At 47.3% G+C, this 19,971-nt stretch overlaps 1 protein-coding gene across 1 annotated transcript in view; it reads right to left on the reverse strand.

The window, feature by feature from the left end:
- STK39 (serine/threonine kinase 39) overlaps nucleotides 1-19,971 on the reverse strand; it is a 198,787-nt gene that overhangs the window by 108,027 nt on the left and 70,789 nt on the right. Inside the window, exons 2-5 of the mRNA XM_054972688.1 lie at nucleotides 8,696-8,808; nucleotides 4,156-4,264; nucleotides 3,087-3,228; nucleotides 2,537-2,592 (exon numbers count right to left, since the gene is read on the reverse strand). Of these exons, the coding sequence (XP_054828663.1) occupies nucleotides 2,537-2,592; nucleotides 3,087-3,228; nucleotides 4,156-4,264; nucleotides 8,696-8,808 (420 nt within the window). The remainder of the gene's footprint in view (nucleotides 1-2,536; nucleotides 2,593-3,086; nucleotides 3,229-4,155; nucleotides 4,265-8,695; nucleotides 8,809-19,971) is intronic.

The following is a 19,971-nucleotide window of genomic DNA, read 5'->3' on the forward strand; positions in this document are numbered from 1 at the left end:
CAAGCCTTTGAGTCTGTTTTGCGAGAAACAATTTAAACCAGTCAAGGGCACGTACCTCGATACCCACTTCTGCCTCAAAGGCACATGAAGCTGCTGTCTACCGAGTCAGGACATTTTTTTTTATCAAAGTCAGTACTGTCTGCTCTGAATGGCAGCAGCTCTCCAGGGTGTCTCTGGATGTCTCAGGATGAAGACTTGCATGTCAGCAACAACCAGATTCTTTTAACTGAAGACACCAGTTGAACTGCAGCCCTTCTATATGCAAAGTGAGTGCTCTACCACTCAGCCATGGCCCTACCACGCTTGCTTCTGGCTCCAAGCATGGCAAGACGACACAGGATTGTTTCTGCAGCCACATTGTGCTTTGGAGTTGTTTGGTGGAATGTCTTGCTGCAGTGTACACAGTGTACACGAACATGCTGCCTGCCATTCAAAGAGTGCGCTTATAAAATTATGTGCGCCCAAGGAGATGCATTCATAAAGCCACGGGCATGCTCTGCTTTTAGCTGAGCAGCCTTGATTTAGCCAGAATTTTGTATTAAGCAGCAGCCTACAAGCAGAACTGAAACAGGAGAGTGTGTGAATTCCAAGCAGACGATAAAAGGAAAAATGCAACCCCCTAAAAGATTTAAAAAAAAACAGCTTTGTCAAGAGACGCTTTGTGAGCCCTTGATCAAGAAGAACACAACTCACTTTCACTGGGTGCAGGGAATCTTTATCAGTTCCTGCTTCCTTTCAGATAGTACTAATGAAACTGATCTGTTTTAACCACAACCAAGCTCCTGGATTCTCTGAACAAAATCTAGAATTTTTTTTTAATAGTTGTCCTCAATTTTACTACAGCAAGCCTCTCAGTTCGTGCACAGCTTCTATTCAAGCTCCAAGTCCCTAACCATTATTTCATTTTCCAGGGTTAGATCCAAAGCCCAAGGTTAGATCCATAGAGACCAGGTGTCAGAATGGGACTTTCCTGCACCCCATCCCATCTGCTGCAGCTCACTCAGGCAGCACCTGCCAAACTGTGATCCTGGGGGAATTAGGAACCAAAAGGGGCCAAAGTAGTCGATCTGCAGTAGAAGGGAGAGCTGACAAAAGTCACCCACCAACAGAAGTGCTGCTCTACTGGCATGCAATTGGGGATCCAATCCCCCGGATTCGATGTGTTGCTACACTTTCTGCACCAACAAGCTCACAGGCTCCAGGAATTTTAAAAACAGTGTTTACCATGAGGAGGGTAAAAAGGGGCCCCAAATATATTAGGGAAGCTTTATCTTACATGTATTTTAACCTAAGATGAACATGTTATCTGTATTTTAATTTAGTAAAAACTGCAATAAAAGGAGAACATGCTGTCTTTTATGCTGTTCGACCAAAGTTGCTTTTTGTCAGGGGAGTTCTGTGTCACTATGCAGGGAAAGAAACGGGCCATTGATAAAAGTTCAGCGCTACAAAACACTTTGTTCTCTTTAACACACCAACATGTGCATTTCAGGACATGAACGCTGTAATAAGTAATTGTGAAACGGTACATGATTCAGGCTCAGAGCCAGAGTTGGAAGGAAGGTAAGATGATTTTGAGCAGGAGTTCAGTGCCTGGCCAACCTCTGTCCAGCCATCAAAGCAAAATTATTGAACACAAGTACCTTAATGGTGAGTCGTGTGATCATTTCTCACACCTTGGCACAGAACCTGGTTTTATTTGTAAGTATACACAGCCTTCCATATTGTCGAACAATTTTTTTAAAAATCACAATCGGGGCTGGCAGCTCTGCAGAGTTAACTTCACAGAAACTTTTGACAATGAAGCCACTTTCAGAGTTACATAAAAACTATGGAGAACAGTATTATTATCCCCAGACTGCAAAAAAAAAAAGGGTGAGTAAATGGCTTGCCAAAGTCTACTTGGCGAGTTTGTGGCAGAGATGAGATTTAATGGAGGACTGGCAAGCTCATATTTTTAGCCATGACAACACGGTGAGTTGGATGCCACAGATCAGTTCCGTTTGCACAACAGCTCCTTTACAAACGAAAACACAGCAGGGAGCTCTTGCTCTAAGTCAACTTGTCAGCATCCCCTTTTGCATTTCTGCTTGCACAGGTCAAAGCGCAAGGTACATTTCGGCACCTCCCCCACATAATGGCCTTCTTCAATTAAGCCATATTGCACCTCAACATTGAACTCTAATGACAGCATCAAATAGACTTTTAGTGCATAACAACACTGAAGGGAAAGGTAAAACCAGGACCTGATCTCACTCTTGCTCTTGTGCAAATGGAGCTGCATTACGTGAAATTTTTCTTCTGTTAACACATGGCAAGATCCTGCTCAAGAGCTCTACACCGCGCAAGGTTAAGTGACACATATTACAGAACTGTTTTGCCGAGCACTTCGAACACATCAGCCTGTGACCCATCCTCAGCAAGCATCTTGCTTTTCAACAGCCTTTTAAAATATTAAAATTCACCAGATCTCAACACAGTTCAGACTCTCTCCCACACCCTGCAAACAAGCACTCTGACGCTCTGTTTTTATTACCTGCTATTTGTACTGAGCCGTCTTCGCCCAAAAGAATATTGCCAGCTTTTAAATCCCTGTAAAGATGAACAAACAGGAAGCGTTTAAATCCAGGTTGCAAGGATATCATTGCTCTAGACAGAATTGTCTTTATTGAGAAACTAGCGGTGGAGTAAATTAAATGCCATTCCACGTATGCCAATTACACGATCTTCTCATTAACAGGACAAACTGTCCCTTTAAAGAGAAATGGGGGTGGTGACATCCTCCCTTTCGCAGAAAGCTTATCGTTTAGACATCAGACCTCATCATTCAGCAGTCCTACATCTGTTATGGAACTCCAGCCCACCTTGTGTGGCCCCCAGCCAATCAGAGCAAGCCAAAAGCTAAGGTAGGATCCAAACGAGGTTAATTCTGAGATAAAGGAAGGAAAGCAAAGTGACCACCAGGAGAAGAAATTGCTATCATTCTGAGCTCTGTCGTGCCAAACAACAAGAAGACATTAAGTTCTAGGGAGTTACCAGGAAAAAGGAGAAAAATTGGGGCTGAAGCTATTTCCACATGTTCGTACCTGTGAATTTGCCCATTCCTGTGTAGATAATCTAAGCCTTCCAAAACTTCTTTAAGAATTGTTGCTATTATTGATTCTTCAAGGACGCCACTCCTGTGCTCTCCTCTGTTGACAATGTACTTTATTATATCCAGCATTGAGCCTAGAATTTAAGATCCAAGATTACAGAAGAGAAACTCTCTTTTGGAATCATCTTGCAAGCCTTTGGGGGGGGGGGGCTAACTCAGAAATAAGGACCTTTTCTTGCTTTCAGGCTATGTACACACTTGCAGAAACTTGCACAAATCAAGACTGGACCCAAAGTCCCCCCCACACACACACAAAACCATTTTTGGCACAAAAGACTCAATGGTTTCTGAAACTTCCACTCCTTGGTCACCTAAATGGCTGGATCACTTTCCAGGATAAAAAGAAAGGTGGAGCAGAAGCAACAATCAGTGTGAAGCGGAGACCGTATAGTGAGCATGAGGGATGCCGCAACACTACACAGCCCAACTGGGCTACATGATACCAGGAAGAAATTCATGCTGAAGGTAATTGGAAGGTAAATGAAGCACACCCCTCCCTTGGTTTTCTGGTTTTGGTGGGCAAGGGGTGCTGAAATTGCTGAGAAAGTTTTTTGTCTTCACCCCCCCCCCACCCCCACACACACCCCAGGTCTGAAAAGACTTTCCCAGCAATTTCAGCACCCCTTGCCCACCAAAAACAGAAAATCAAGGGAGGGGTGTGCTTTTAGCAGCTAACAATGCTTTTGCAAAAAGCACCTCCCCTTTAGTGTAACCTTAGCAATAAGTGGCGTATTTCCACTTTCAAAATAGCTACAGCATTGGAAATAAACACCATGCATTGTGAGCTGACAGTGTTACTGTAGATCTAGACAATGCGCTACACCAGCATAAGAGCAACCTTGAAGGAAATGACAGACAGAAGAGAGACAGAAGAAATCCAATACGTCATTGGAAGATACTTGAGGGATATCCTAAGACAGCAGAATTATTAGGTAAGAAAATGGAGATCTAAGGCTGCATCATATCACACACACACACACACACACACACAAAACCCTTACCTCCACTTAGCAGCTTCATAACCAGCCAAAGCTCATCCTTGACCACAAAAGATGTATAATATGTAACTATGTTGGGATGGCTGCATTGACTCATGGCTTGAATTTCTTTCTATAAGGAATGCAAATACAGCATAAGTATTCTGGCAAGGGAACAACAGATAGTCTATCAAAGACAGTCAATGATTCAAGCTAAGGGAAGTTATATGGTCGGAAATCACACCTACTTTCCCCATGTCTGCAACTGACATAGCGTAAAAACTAGTATTTCATACTTGCATAATACATACATTTATGTACACACACACCTCTATTTTCAAGAAAGAATGGGTTGTACCCCATTTAAGATTTCTGCATATGCAAGGTGGGAAGTGATTTTCACTGATTCCCCCCCCCTTCCATGGAAGACTTCCCCCACTCCAGCTATCCTAGGGGATCTCCATCCATTAGCAACAGCATTTTTGAAGGCATTTTGGAGTACAGTAGAGTGAGGGGGGGTATTTTTCTCTCGATGGAAATCCTTGGATCCATGGAAAGGTTAGTTAAGATGCAATTCATAGTCCAGAAGGTGAGCATATGTTGGAAACCACAGGCTTCCTCAATCTGAAGAATAAGATCTAGCAAACATATAAATGAGGAAAAGTCATACGAACAGACATATGAAAAGGAAAAGACATAAGCAAAGGTTCGCGATGGTATTATTTGATGAAAGACAGTGGATGGGCAATATAACCTGTAAAAGTTTCTGCTGTCTGAATGAAAGACACTTAAATACATCTAACACAGGGCTATTTTTCTTCCCATCTCAAGATGGATTCGGAAAAAAGAGCACGATTCTTTTACGTTTCCTTTAACGGACATAAGCTTTTTATTGTGAAGCAACGTCTGCAAGTCTAGCAATGCATTCTTTAAATTATTTATTAGCATGACTTACAAAAAAAATCTATCCAAGATAGAGTGTAATGAATTAGTATGCATTATGTCATATATGAATTCTAATTTTGTTTTAGGTTTGAAGATTCAAAGTGCCCCTGAAGACAATGGCTCAACACATACGCATGTGGGAATTTCAATGCGTCTGGATTTTCTCTTACAGTTTTGGACTGGACCCCCTCCCTTCTCCTTGCACATCTTAAAGGCCACTTAAAGCTCACATCCCCTCACTTATAGAAACAATGTCCTCTGTGAAAGAGAAGGAAGGGAGAATGCCTTCTGAGAGAAAGACAGCCAAATATTTATAGAGCAGGGGAGCCAGTTTGCAAGTGGCTTCACTGTGTTCTGCTGTAACGGATTCTCTTATCCGCACTTTACTAAATATCCTACTATCTCAAAAGGAAGATTTATCTTTGACTCTTAGATAGCTTCCAGCAATTAATAAGGCCTGTCAAAGAGGACTGTTCTTTGAACCAATTCTGCTTATCGGTACATTATTTATATAGGGTCCTTCTTACACTGCTTCTTCTCATCAAAGTACACAGACACCTTTCTAGAGTTTATTTATTTCCTTTATTGAAATTACACCCTAGTTTTTTAATGAAGCAAGATATCAAAATATATATGGTTGTTAATATAAATCCTACAAAAACAGAACACAGAAAGGCAATAAGAATTAGGTTTGCTAACACTTCCTAATAAACTCGAAGTTTAAAATAATCAAAGTTTCTATGAAATGCATTAAGATTCCCATAGCATACAATGCAAAGATAAAATTCTCACCTAGATTCTCATGAGATTTCTTCCAATCAGAACCCGAACGTACTATCTGAATGTGCATGTTTTATAGGTTAACTTATGCAAATATCTAAGATCTTTTCATGTGATAGCATAAACAAACTATGATTGGTTTGATGCTTCATTAGATATTCATAATAACCTTCTAATGAGTAAAAAAATGATGTTATATCCAACTTGCAAAACAAAACTATAAATCTGTGAGAAATGACAGAAAGAGTTAAGTTGGTAGATCACCATTGGTTCATTTTCGGATAGAAAAACATTAATCTAGATAAGAGTCCACTAATTTTAATTGGCTATCAAAGTTGAAAGCACACCTGCTTTGGTTACCTAACATTATGAAAAAGAAACACTGACAGTTCATGCAGTTTAGAAGTTCACCTAGAATACTAACTAGTGTATTGCTTTATACTGCTTACTGCAATGTGCTTTAATCTATATTACTGCAACACTGCAGAGAGTCACATTTTCATCTCCTGAATAAAGCTCTGAAAAATAAGCTCTCATATTTACAGCAGAGGATCCTTCCACTGCTCCACCTCCAAAGCCCAATATCCTCACACCACAAAATGGTTTTTAAAAAGATTTTCACTTATTTAAAATTAGGAGGAAGAGAGAAATGTAAAACATAAACTGGGTAATCCACCTAAGTACAGGATAAGAAACAAGACTGTTTGTTGGACCAATATTCCATTGGACAGTCTCCACGTTTATATTTCACACTACAAAACCAGAAGGAAGCTCACTTCAGTCTTTAGTTAAAAGACGGACTTTTTCATGTTAGGTCTGCCTTTTCTCTAAAACGGTACTAGCTATCTGTGTTGGGATCATGTTAAAAATAAATTTAAGAATGACTGCGTAAAGAAAGGGGAACAGCTTAAAAATCAAAATGTCTTAATCAATCAGTTAAATGTTGCAGACCTAAAGACAGTGTTACAATAGGCCAGTGGTTCACAAACTGTGAGCCAGGACCCAAATATGGGTTGTAATTCACTTGCAAGTGAATTACTTGGAAAGAGGGAGAGGGGGAGGAAGAGGGACAGGGGGAGATCTGGGAAGCAGGCTGGCCAATTTGGATATTACTATTCTTTATTTATAGTCTGCCTTTCTCACTGAGATCTAAGATGGATGACACTGTGCAAGTGAATACAATACAATTAACAGCTAGACAATTCACTGAGCAAAATACAATGTGATCTGCAGTTAGGACATACAATGGGCAGATACAATAGGGAACGGTAGCAGAAAACTTGAAAACAAGCATAAAGCCAAAACACAGAAATGTAACCTTTCTGAAACAAAGTGTAACTAATAAACGTGACTTCTGTTAGCAACGGGGAAACTATCCAGTAGGAGGATATCTAAACCAGCAGGCAGTACCCAATAGCTTATAGTCCCTGTCCCATACCAAGGCATCAATCTAAGCTATTTCTTATGGCACGTGCCTATAATATGACCCCCCCCACACACAAAGTGCAAAACAGTATACATACATACTAAGAATGGAACAATAAAATAAATTCGTCTGGCATATCAAATTACATGAAGCTCTTGAGTTTTGGTGGGAGGAGGTAGAAAGGGCACTTGAAAAGTACAGTAGGTGTTGAAAAGTATAGTATGTTTAAAAAAAGATCTCATTTCAAAAAATCTGAGCACCACAGAAATTAGTAGAAAGTACCTATGTAAATGGAGTCCTACATGAACTGTACCTTGTGCTCAAGCATTCCTTCTATGTGCCCTCAAAGTCAATGAGCTGTTTTCATAAATCATACTTTGCCATTACATCTCAAGTGGTAATTTATTATTTGTTGTCTCACTGCAAATCAGAATCCCAAGCCAAGATTTAAAGCAAGCTTATAATCCTCTTTTGAAATTTGCCAGTTCAGATGTGGGACAAAACTTTGGTTTGTACTGAAAATGGAACTGGACTAATTGAGTCCCATCACACTAACAAAAGGAGGAACATGAGACTTGTTTATGTGGTACCAAACTATGTTTTGTCTGTATTACCCTGCAGTATTATTCCTACAGGAAAATATTTCACCATCTTTTCTTAATGACAGAAAGCACGGTGGTATACGATCCACTGGTGGAAGGAATCGCCTCTTCTGTCCCGCTGCAGCCTGAAATGATCCCAAAATACTATTCCAGGGGACAGGAAGCTCACGGGAATAGCATGAAGGATGAGTCACAGACCGGCAGTGGAAGGAGGGGATTGGCAAAAATCCCCTCTCTATCTTCTGTTAGTGGATTTAATGCAGTGTGATAAACAGATCCAGTGTAAACTGAATGTCACTCCAAAGAGAATGAAGCATGTTTACACTGCAGAAATAAAAGGCTTCATACTGATTATACCTCTATTTTGCTATCCTGTCATGCACCGGGCATACAAAGGTAATGACAATTAATTAATTTGGCAAGACACTCAAATGTCATAAAGAGCATTCCAAAAGAGACAGAATGAAACGAAAAATAAGTGCTGCTGAAAGGACTGTAAAGCAATTACAGTTTCCAATTCATTTATGAGACCGGTAGTACAAAGAAAAGCACGTTTCTAAAATAGTAGGGAACTTGGTGCTTATGAGCACGTAAGGTGTTCTTTTTTTAATACACAACTCAAGCTGATGAGGGAAGTGGGGGTTTGTATGTGACAATTTATACAACTCAGGGTTTCTTGGGAGGACCAGTGGAATAAAAATATGTAAAAACAAATAATACACACATACTTTTTCCTACCACATAGCACTTTTTTAGGTTTTATTAATAGTTCTGTATGAAAAGTGAAGTTCTGTATACTTGTTTTACTTACGAGCAATTCATCCATACTGGTCTGGCATTTTTCTAAATTGATTCTTTTTATTGCTACGCGTTCTTGTCTGGGTTTGCATAGCGCTGCCTGGACAACAGCTGTAGCACCGCTTCCTGAAAGACACAGAAGAAATGAACATGCTTTAAGCCGCAAAAATTTAGGGTGCCAAAGTTTCCAAACTGTGTTCCACAAAAAACTAGGATTTCTCAAGATTTTTTTTTCCAGGAGCTCTACAATGCAAAAAGTAGCAACGACAAACAAGCTTCCCCAAAGGATAACATGCAAGTCACTAGCCATTTTCCCTTACAACACACTGGCAAAAGCAACAAAGCACTATAGAGCAGCAACATTCAATCTTTCCAGATCTAGGACTGACTAAACTGTAAATGTGTGATGGGAAGTGGAAGGAGCCCAAGTTCATCAAGGCCAGGACTGCACAGAGTAGAACAAGAAAGGTGGGGCCAGGAAACAGTAGCCAAGCACCAGGTGGTCTCCTGCAGTGTTTCCCAACTTAAAATCATAGGGTTGGAAGGGACCTCTAGGGTCATCTAGTCCAGGGGTCCCCAACCCTCGGTCCATGGACTGGCACCGATCCGTGCCCTGTTAGCAACCGGGCCACACAGGAGGTGAGTGACGTGCAGGGTGAAGCAGGGTTTTCAGCAGTGACAGCAACCAAAACAAGATTATGGACTGGACATAAGCAACACACTTCGGGAGTCACTGTCTCCTATCACCCCCAGATGGGACCGTCTAGTTGCAGGAAAACAAGCTCTGGGCTCCCACTGATTCTGCATTGTGGTGAGTTGTATAATTACTTCATTATATATTATAATGTAATAATAGATATAAAGCGCACAATTGTATCATCCCAAAACCACCACCCCACAAAACCGGTCCCTGGTGCCAAAAAGGTTGGGGTCCGCTGATCTAGTCCATGCAGGAAATTCACAACTATCTCCCCTCCCCACACCCCCAGTGACCCCTGCTCCATGGCAAAACACCATCAGGATCCCTAGCCAAACTGGCCTGGGGGAAATTGCTACCTGACTGCAAGGCGGTGATTGGCCTTACCCTGGGCATGTAAGAAGTGGTCACGAAGCCTCTGAAAGTGGGCCGCAGGCCAGCCCCCCATAATGGCCACTTCAGCCCTTTGTGTTACTTTATTTCTCTCTTCTTCCATGCCAGCTTTTCACATTCTTGCTTCCTCCACCCTTTGCAACAATAATGAAGGAGAAGCCATCCTGCAACTAGTAACTTTACAGATATACACATTTTCCTACGCAGAATAATATTTCTGTAGGAAAATCATCATGTATGAATCTCCATGCGAACCAATTTTGGTGCTTAATTTGAGGCAAGGCTTTGACCTCTATTTTGGAAACTAAGACCTGACTCTGCAAACAATGTCTCCTGTGTCCTATATCCACTGGTATTTTTTCTTCTTCACAGCATATGCATGTTGATTAACCAAGTAAACGGTGTCCTGACTGAGAGATCTCTGTCTTTTGGTGCTACACCTCTGAAGATGCCAGCCACAGCTGCTGGCGAAACGTCAGGAACTACAATGCCAAGACCATGGCAATACAGCCCGGAAAACCCACAAGAACTATCGGTGTCCTGACAGTTTTTAGAGAGAGTTGGTTACAGTCTTAAAGGGGATGAGAAGGAGTAATCTGGAATGTATCCCTCATATGCAAAGGCTGCATATTTCAGAATGCCAATTGGCTGGGGTTCTTACTAGGATCTGATGCTTGTTGGTTTCTCAAAAACATCTGGTTGGTCACTGTAGAGAATGGGGTGCTGGACTAGATGGGTGCTAAGGTCATACTTTGCTTAAGGTGCCAGAAAACCTTGGTCCAACCCTGGATGGGGCATTGGACCAAGTACATTTGGACTTGTGAGTCATCATAAGGATAAGGCTGGGAACCACCGGCCAACTGCAGTGAAGAACAAGCCAAGAGTCAGAGCCGAGGAAACATCCTCTCCCGCTATTGAGCGACTTCTCTTTGTCATACTGCAGTAGCATGCTTGCAAAGAAAGGCATGGGGCAGAGCTAGGGATCCCATTCTCCTAGTGGGTGCAGGGGATTTCCCACTCCCAGCCTCTGTCCCTCATCACCACTCATTTGGCTGGCAGGGAGAAAGGCTTGGGAATGGGTTGAAAACATACACACGGAGCATGCTCCCACATGCTCTGGATCGCTTCCACGTCATACCAAAAATAACATCATTCCCAGCGGAACATGGACGCACAGGGTCGCGCCACGGGTCAATTTGGTAAAAATCAGCCCCCTAGACTAGAGGCTGATTTTTACCAAATCGGCCCCCTGGCATGACATGGAAGAGATCCAGAACGTGCGCATCCACAGAGCAAGTTAAGTTCTCCCAGCGCGCACCCCCCCATGCTGCAGCATGCAAGCAGAGTTGCATGTAGAAAGTCCCCGCTTCGGTCCCTGGAAGCTCCAACTAAAAGATCCCAAATAGTAGATGTTGAGAAAGACATTTCTCAGCCTGAAATCCTTAACCATTGCTACCACGTAAGCATCACTGAATGTTCCCCAGGTCAGAAGTTAAAAAATATGTAGGGTATTAAAACAACACCCTTGACAAGGCAACTTTATTTGATACATGCACATCCCAATCTCAGGCATACATTCAAAGGGACTCTTGTGCCTGATGGCTCTCAGCCAACTCCTTTAATGTTAGCATTGTGCCATTATTAAGGGCCAGGAGAGCAGGAATCAAGGATTTTATCTTATATTAATCATCCTGCTCTGAACACAACTTTCCAACACTGGCTGTCAAGAGCCACTAGAAAAGGAGAAAAAGAAAACAAGTCCTAAATTCCCTTGATAGCACTGAACCCCCTTCCTTGTAATTCGCCCTGGTTTAAGAATCACAGATACAGACAGACTGACTTGGCACGAGGCAACTTCCTATGCTCACGTATAATTAATGACTGACAGAAGTCCACCACTGGCCAACTGTTGTCGCTGGGATGTTTGCAAATCATGCTATATTAAGCAAGCCCAAATGTTCTCAAGAAAGCAGATCCAGGTTTACTCAACACAGATGAGCTACGCAGTTAAGCAATCAATTAAGAATTCGAATTGTTAAATTTATGGATTTAGCAATCATGGTGGACCACAGGAAAATTATGAAGCAAAAAGATGCCTCACAAGACAGACGTCAGCCTAGGCCTGCTCTAGAATGACACCCTGGTTCCCGTAGGGCAGTAGGAACAGTCTGCAGTTCTTGGACAGCTCTTTGCATGGACAAAACTCTAGAGCTTTCAAAAATCTCAACAATATGCAGGGGCCCCACAGCCGACAAGCTGATGAGGAATAAGCTCAGAACTTGAAAACCACTGTTATAGCATAGAAATACGCTATGCAGAGAGTAACTTGGGTTACCAGATATGAGTATTAGGGATGTGCGTTTCGGCATTCAGAATGCCGAAAGAATGCCGAAACAAAAGTGTTTCGGCATTCTTCAAGAATCCCGAAACGTTTCGGGGAATGCCGAAACGTTTCGGGATTGCCGAAAGAAAAACCCGAAACGTTTCGGGATTCTTTCGGCATTCTTTCGGCATTCGAGAATCGCCATTTTGATTTTGCTAGCCGTTTGCCTTAGCAAGCGGCTAGCAAAATCCTGCTGGAAGCAAAGGCTTCCTGCAGGCTCTTAGAAGAGGGGAGGGGGGGAGAAGGAGTGAATCACTCACTCCTTCTGTCACCCCCCACCCCTCTTGCAAAGGAGGATAGGGAATCCTGCTTTGCCTTGCAAATGCAAGGTGCAAGCATTGCATTGCACTTTGCATTTGCAAAGCAGCAGAGATTCCCGCCAAAACTAACAGGTAGGGGAGGGGGAGCAGGAGGAGGGTGGCTCTTGGAGTGTGGGTGGGGAAAGGCAGGGGACTGGGGACTTTAGGAGTCACCAATCCCACTGCTGCATTCTCATGCCAGCCAATAGATTTAAATCTTTGGCTGAGGCTGCAGCAGGGGATTTAAATTTGGAGCAAGACTGTCTGGAACACTTCTGTTGCTGCTGCTGCTGAGCTGTGACCGAGAGAGGAGAAGAAGAGAGACTGCACCTGGAGCCTGGAGGACATCTGCCTGGAGGATCAACTGTGCTGGACATCCTGAGAGGACACCTGGTAGGCCTTTTTAAAATTTTTGTAAATTTTTTTGATGCTGGGCAATGTGCTGCTGTGGCCTGCCTCTGCAAAAAGGTGTTGCAGTTTATTCTTGGCATGGCCTGGGGGACAGGTTGGGCAGACAATGTTTGATGGTGGGGTGGGGGTTTCAGCATTGGTTGTTGTGCTTGCCTTCTTAAAGCTTGATCCACTGTTTTAAGATTAAAACAAGAGTGTGCCAGCTTTGGGCCTACACAGGCCAGAAGCCTTTCTTCTGGCTGGCTCTCACAGTTGTGCTCCACAATCTGGAATGGTGTGGCTTGCTTTTCTGTGTCTGGTCCCCTGCTTGCAAGGATTCCCAACAGGCTCCGTCCTGATCAACTGTGCCAGCCTGTGGGCCACACACAGGTATGGCCTGGGGGACAGGTTGGGCAGACAATGTTTGATGGTGGGGGGGGGTTTCAGCATTGGTTGTTGTGCTTGCCTTCTTTAAGCTTGATCCACTGTTCTAAGATTAAAACAAGAGTGTGCCAGCTTTGGGCCTACACAGGCCAGAAGCCTTTCTTCTGGCTGGCTCTCACAGTTGTGCTTCACAATCTGGAATGGTGTGGCTTGCCTTTCTGTGTCTGGTCCCCTGCTTGCAAGGATTCCCAACAGGCTCCGTCCTGATCAACTGTGCCAGCCTGTGGGCCACACACAGGTATGGCCTGGGGGACAGGTTGGGCAGACAATGTTTGATGGTGGGGGGGGGGGGGTTCAGCATTGGTTGTTGTGCTTGCCTTCTTTAAGCTTGATCCACTGTTTTAAGATTAAAACAAGAGTGTGCCAGCTTTGGGCCTACACAGGCCAGAAGCCTTTCTTCTGGCTGGCTCTCACAGTTGTGCTCCACAATCTGGAATGGTGTGGCTTGCTTTTCTGTGTCTGGTCCCCTGCTTGCAAGGATTCCCAACAGGCTCCGTCCTGATCAACTGTGCCAGCCTGTGGGCCACACACAGGTATGGCCTGGGGGACAGGTTGGGCAGACAATGTTTGATGGTGGGGGGGGGGGTTCAGCATTGGTTGTTGTGCTTGCCTTCTTTAAGCTTGATCCACTGTTTTAAGATTAAAACCAGAGTGTGCCAGCTTCGGGCCTACACAGGCCAGAAGCCTTTCTTCTGGCTGGCTCTCACAGTTGTGCTTCACAATCTGGAATGGTGTGGCTTGCTTTTCTGTGTCTGGTCCCCTGCTTGCAAGGATTCCCAACAGGCTCCGTCCTGATCAACTGTGCCAGCCTGTGGGCCACACACAGGTATGGCCTGGGGGACAGGTTGGGCAGACAATCTTTGATGGTGGGGGGGGGGGGGGTTCAGCATTGGTTGTTGTGCTTGCCTTCTTTAAGCTTGATCCACTGTTTTAAGATTAAAACCAGAGTGTGCCAGCTTCGGGCCTACACAGGCCAGAAGCCTTTCTTCTGGCTGGCTCTCACAGTTGTGCTTCACAATCTGGAATGGTGTGGCTTGCTTTTCTGTGTCTGGTCCCCTGCTTGCAAGGATTCCCAACAGGCTCCGTCCTGATCAACTGTGCAAGCCTGTGGGCCACACACAGGTATGGCCTGGGGGACAGGTTGGGCAGACAATCTTTGATGGTGGGGGGGGGGGGGTTCAGCATTGGTTGTTGTGCTTGCCTTCTTTAAGCTTGATCCACTGTTTTAAGATTAAAACCAGAGTGTGCCAGCTTCGGGCCTACACAGGCCAGAAGCCTTTCTTCTGGCTGGCTCTCACAGTTGTGCTTCACAATCTGGAATGGTGTGGCTTGCTTTTCTGTGTCTGGTCCCCTGCTTGCAAGGATTCCCAACAGGCTCCGTCCTGATCAACTGTGCCAGCCTGTGGGCCACACACAGGTATGGCCTGGGGGACAGGTTGGGCAGACAATGTTTGATGGTGGGGGGGGGGGGGGGTTCAGCATTGGTTGTTGTGCTTGCCTTCTTTAAGCTTGATCCACTGTTTTAAGATTAAAACCAGAGTGTGCCAGCTTCGGGCCTACACAGGCCAGAAGCCTTTCTTCTGGCTGGCTCTCACAGTTGTGCTTCACAATCTGGAATGGTGTGGCTTGCTTTTCTGTGTCTGGTCCCCTGCTTGCAAGGATTCCCAACAGGCTCCGTCCTGATCAACTGTGCCAGCCTGTGGGCCACACACAGGTATGGCCTGGGGGACAGGTTGGGCAGACAATGTTTGATGGTGGGGGGGGGGGGTTCAGCATTGGTTGTTGTGCTTGCCTTCTTTAAGCTTGATCCACTGTTTTAAGATTAAAACCAGAGTGTGCCAGCTTCGGGCCTACACAGGCCAGAAGCCTTTCTTCTGGCTGGCTCTCACAGTTGTGCTTCACAATCTGGAATGGTGTGGCTTGCTTTTCTGTGTCTGGTCCCCTGCTTGCAAGGATTCCCAACAGGCTCCGTCCTGATCAACTGTGCCAGCCTGTGGGCCACACACAGGTATGGCCTGGGGGACAGGTTGGGCAGACAATGTTTGATGGTGGGGGGGGGGGGTTCAGCATTGGTTGTTGTGCTTGCCTTCTTTAAGCTTGATCCACTGTTTTAAGATTAAAACCAGAGTGTGCCAGCTTCGGGCCTACACAGGCCAGAAGCCTTTCTTCTGGCTGGCTCTCACAGTTGTGCTTCACAATCTGGAATGGTGTGGCTTGCTTTTCTGTGTCTGGTCCCCTGCTTGCAAGGATTCCCAACAGGCTCCGTCCTGATCAACTGTGCAAGCCTGTGGGCCACACACAGGTATGGCCTGGGGGACAGGTTGGGCAGACAATCTTTGATGGTGGGGGGGGGGGGTTCAGCATTGGTTGTTGTGCTTGCCTTCTTTAAGCTTGATCCACTGTTTTAAGATTAAAACCAGAGTGTGCCAGCTTCGGGCCTACACAGGCCAGAAGCCTTTCTTCTGGCTGGCTCTCACAGTTGTGCTTCACAATCTGGAATGGTGTGGCTTGCTTTTCTGTGTCTGGTCCCCTGCTAGCAAGGATTCCCAACAGGCTCCGTCCTGATCAACTGTGCCAGCCTGTGGGCCACACACAGGTATGCTGCTTTGGCCAAGGTAACCCTTTTTGGTTGCTGGCCTGGCACTCACAGTTGTGCTCCACAATCTGGAATGGTGTGGCTTGCGTTTCTGTGTCTGGTCCCCTGCTTGCAAGGATTCCCAACAGGCTCCGTCCTGATCAACTGTGCCAGCCTTCGGCCCACACACAGGTATGCTGCTTTGGCCAAGGTAACCCTTTTTGGTTGCTGGCCTGGCACTCACAGTTGTGCTCCACAATCTGGAATGGTGTGGCTTGCGTTTCTGTGTCTGGTCCCCTGCTTGCAAGGATTCCCAACAGGCTCCGTCCTGATCAACTGTGCCAGCCTTCGGCCCACACACAGGCCTGCTGCTCCGGCTTTGGTAACCCTTCCCGTTTGCTGGCCTGGCACTCACTGTTTTGCTTCACATTCAGGTTGTTTATCGTTGGTGGACCTCTTCTGGACTGGACTGCACTTGGTTGACATCGGCCTGCAGATCTCTGCGTGGAGGATCAACATTGCTGGACATCTGCACTGGTGGACTGGTAGGGTTGTTGTTAAATTTGGTTTTTGAGCTTATGTCTGCTGCTGTGCCTACCTGCGAGCATATGCTTTGGCTCTGTCTTTATGGCTTGGGCCGGGGGGGGGGGGGCATTTTCTGGTTGGGCAAGAGGATATTGTTTGGGGGTTAGGGGGGCCAGCATTGATCGCAGTGCCTGCTTTCTTTCATGTTTCATTTTTCAAGTTTGAGTGTGGGGTGGGCATGAACTGCTGTTTCACAGGACTAAAAAATGAGTGTGCCAGCTTCTGGCCTGCACAGGCCAGAAGCTCTGCTGGGTGGATGTGTTTTGTTTTGCTGCTGGTTGGCCCTAGCCTTTAAGGGGGGGGGGGCTGACTTGGCTTGTGCAACGGGGCCTTGAATTTTGGGGTTGCGTGTGCGGCGTGTGGTGTTGACTCTGCTAACATTTCCAATTTTCTTGACAGCATCGTGGAGGAGAGGAGGACCAGCTGCAAGACCGACTGAACATCGCTGGACTGCAGGACTGGTGTTACTGTGAGCGAGTCCGGGTTCACATTTGGGTGGCCTTGGGGGTGGGTTCTTGCTAGCTTGGGAGGGGGGAGGCTCATCTTCAAAACACCACATCCACACCCCACACCGACATACCACAGATACATCGGTCCCCGCTAAATAGTGTCTCTTAGGTAGGTAGGCCAGTTGGTAGGTGATCAGTGGATAATTGCCCTCAACATAATTATTAGGGAAACCAAGCCTAGTTTTTTTTAAAAAACTAAATAGGGACTCAGCAGGGAAAGCATTAGTGAGTGAGTGTTAGGTTTGAATTCTATATATATATATATATATATATATATAAAAATTTGTAATAGCTGTCAATAGGCTTCCCATTAGTGCCCCCATAACTAGGGTTCCACTGCCCATCTCTGGCACCCGTGGTGGTGCCAGGCCGGCCCGGGCATACTAGTGTGTGAGTGTTTAAGGCTTTGTCACCTGTTATTGGGGTTTAGGGCCAGCTCAATTCCAGAGGAATTCAGCTGATTGGCAGGCTCAGGTTCCCTGACATAAATAGGGTTGCTTAAAAAGGCACTTGATTGTTCATCTCCAAGTCACAGAGCCACTAGAAACACAGATTTATAGCAGGTTAGTTAGGTCTTGAAAACAAAGTTGACCTTTGTTTTCTAAATCTTTTCTGATTAGTTAGGGTTGAATTTGGGAGGGGAAAGTATGTCAGAGAGGAAAGCAGAGAGGGGACCCGGGGGAAAGGCTAGGGAGAAATCTAGAGGGGAGGAGGGGAGGGGGAGGGGGACTGCTGCGGCAGCCCCTCCATCTGAGCGGAGGAGGCCCTCCCCTGCGCTGCTGCCGTTCACCAGCCTGGCTTCTGGTGACAGGAAGAGGGTTCGCAAGACTCTCTTTCCTGAGGCAGCTGCTGGAGGGCCACCCCCAACCCGGGTGCGTGAGGCAGGGGCTGGCACTGGGCAGGGGCCTGCTGCTGAGGCTCCTCCTCCTCCAGTGGTTGCGAGCCAGCTGCTGGAGGAGGGGCAGCATGTGGTGTCTCCTGGGATGGGCGCGGAGCACATGACTTTCCCTGCGCTCCCGCTCACCCCAGGAACCCGGAGGATGTTGGAGGAACTGCCCGTGAGACCCCCCCTGGGGCGGTCCACCCCAGTTTCCTCTGAGGCCAGCAGCAGGCCTCTCGCGGCTGTGCAGGAGGAGAGGACGCGGGAGGAAGAGGCAGAGACTGTGGTGGAAGAGCCCACATCTCTGCCCCTTCAGCCTCGTCCATCCCCACCTGCCCGGCCGAGAGTGGGACACGGTGTGTCCGGCCAGAGCACCTCACAGGAGGTGCCGCAGGGTGGTCCCGAACGCGCTTCTCCTGGGAAGCGTGGGATGCCCTTTTCCTCCGAAATCTGGAAGCACTTCCAGACAACGGAGGATCCCCGAGCAGCCCTGTGCCTGCATTGTAGGCAGCGCGTCAGCCGTGGCAAAGATGTGTGGCATCTCTCCACGTCTGGGATGAGGTACCATATGAAGAGGCACCACCAGGCGGTGCTTCTTCGGGAGGAGGGTTCGAGTGGCGCCGCACGGCCGCCAGCTAGCCAGAAGGAGGCAGGCTCCTCTGGTGCTCTCCCCCCAAGGGGACCTGCAGGAAAGGGACGCCAAGCCTCTCTCCCGGAGATGCTTGGTATGCAGGGCGCTAGTGTGCCCAGAGAGGGGATCCGGAGGGCGAGCAGGCGCATCACGCGCCACATCGTCAACATGATAGCAGTGGATGGGCAACCGTATTCCGTAGTTGAAGACTTCGGCTTCTCAGGGCTGCTCCAAGATTGCTTTCCCTGGTACGCCGTCCCTGCTCGCACGTCGTTGAGCAGATCGGTGGTGCCCTCGTTTTACAGGGCTGCCAGGGATCATGTGAAGGCACAGCTGTCCCGGGTTGCCGGGAGAACTGTGCACTTCACATCGGACATCTGGACCTGCCCAAGTGTGCAGCAAGCGTACCTCTCGCTTACTGCTCACTGGTGGGAACCCGAGTCGGTTCTGGGTGGGGGCCGGGGGGGAGGTGCCTAGCACAGCTAGACAGGGAAGGATGCGAGACCGCCAGGCCGGCTACTGCAAGGCCTTGCTTCACGCCGAGGTGCTCGACGTGTCCCACACGGCGGAGAACATCGCTGCCACCTTAAGGAGACAGTTGGACGAGTGGATAGGCCAGGGACCCGCCACCGTGGGATGCATGGTGACGGACGGTGGCAAGAACATGAGGGCAGCGGCGCATCTAGTGAGCCGAGAGAGCGTCTACTGTGCCGCTCACAAGCTTCACCTAGTGGTGAGAGATGCGCTGGGGTTGGGCTCCTCGAAGGAACCCGTGGATACCCGGACCCGTGAACTCCAGTTACTTGTCCAGAAATGTCGGAGGCTCACGGGTCACTTCTCGCGCAGCGTGAAGGCCACGCACGAACTGCGCCAGACACAGGTCAGGACAGGTGTGCCAGAGCACGCTCTGATCACTGACGTCAGCACTCGCTGGAACTCCACCTGCGCCATGCTTGAGCGCTTGGTGGAGCAGCAGGCCGCACTCCACGCGTGGCTCTCCGAGCACCGCGGTGCGAGTCAGGTGGGTGAGTTCAACCGGGAGGATTGGCTCACCATCACCCAGACAGTGGAGGTCCTGAAGCCCTTCAAGGACTTCACTGTGGCGGTCTCGTCAGACACGGCGACCCTCGGTCTGGTCATTCCCCTGGTGCACACGCTCCAGAGGAATCTGGCCACCCTTGCAGACCGGGTCGCGCCCCGTGCTGACCTTGTTCCAGCGGTGCGCGCATTAGTGAGAAGGCTGCAGCAGGGCATAGCTGCCAGGCTAACTCCTCTCACTAAGGAAGAGTCATACATGTTGGCGACCATGTGTGACCCGCGCATAAAGGGCACTTTCGCCGAGCGGGACGGGAACCTCACCCAAGCCAGAGACGGGCTCTGCTCTTGGGTGAGGCGCAGGCAGGCCAAGAGGGGACGCCTGTCGACAGGGGGGACGCAAGAGGGGCCCTGCCGTGCGGGTCCCTCTGACGCCCCCTCTGCGCAGGCCCCCCCCGAGGCCACCAC

This window comes from Eublepharis macularius, chromosome 2 (genome assembly GCF_028583425.1).
Source record: "Eublepharis macularius isolate TG4126 chromosome 2, MPM_Emac_v1.0, whole genome shotgun sequence".
NCBI lineage: Eukaryota > Metazoa > Chordata > Lepidosauria > Squamata > Eublepharidae > Eublepharis > Eublepharis macularius.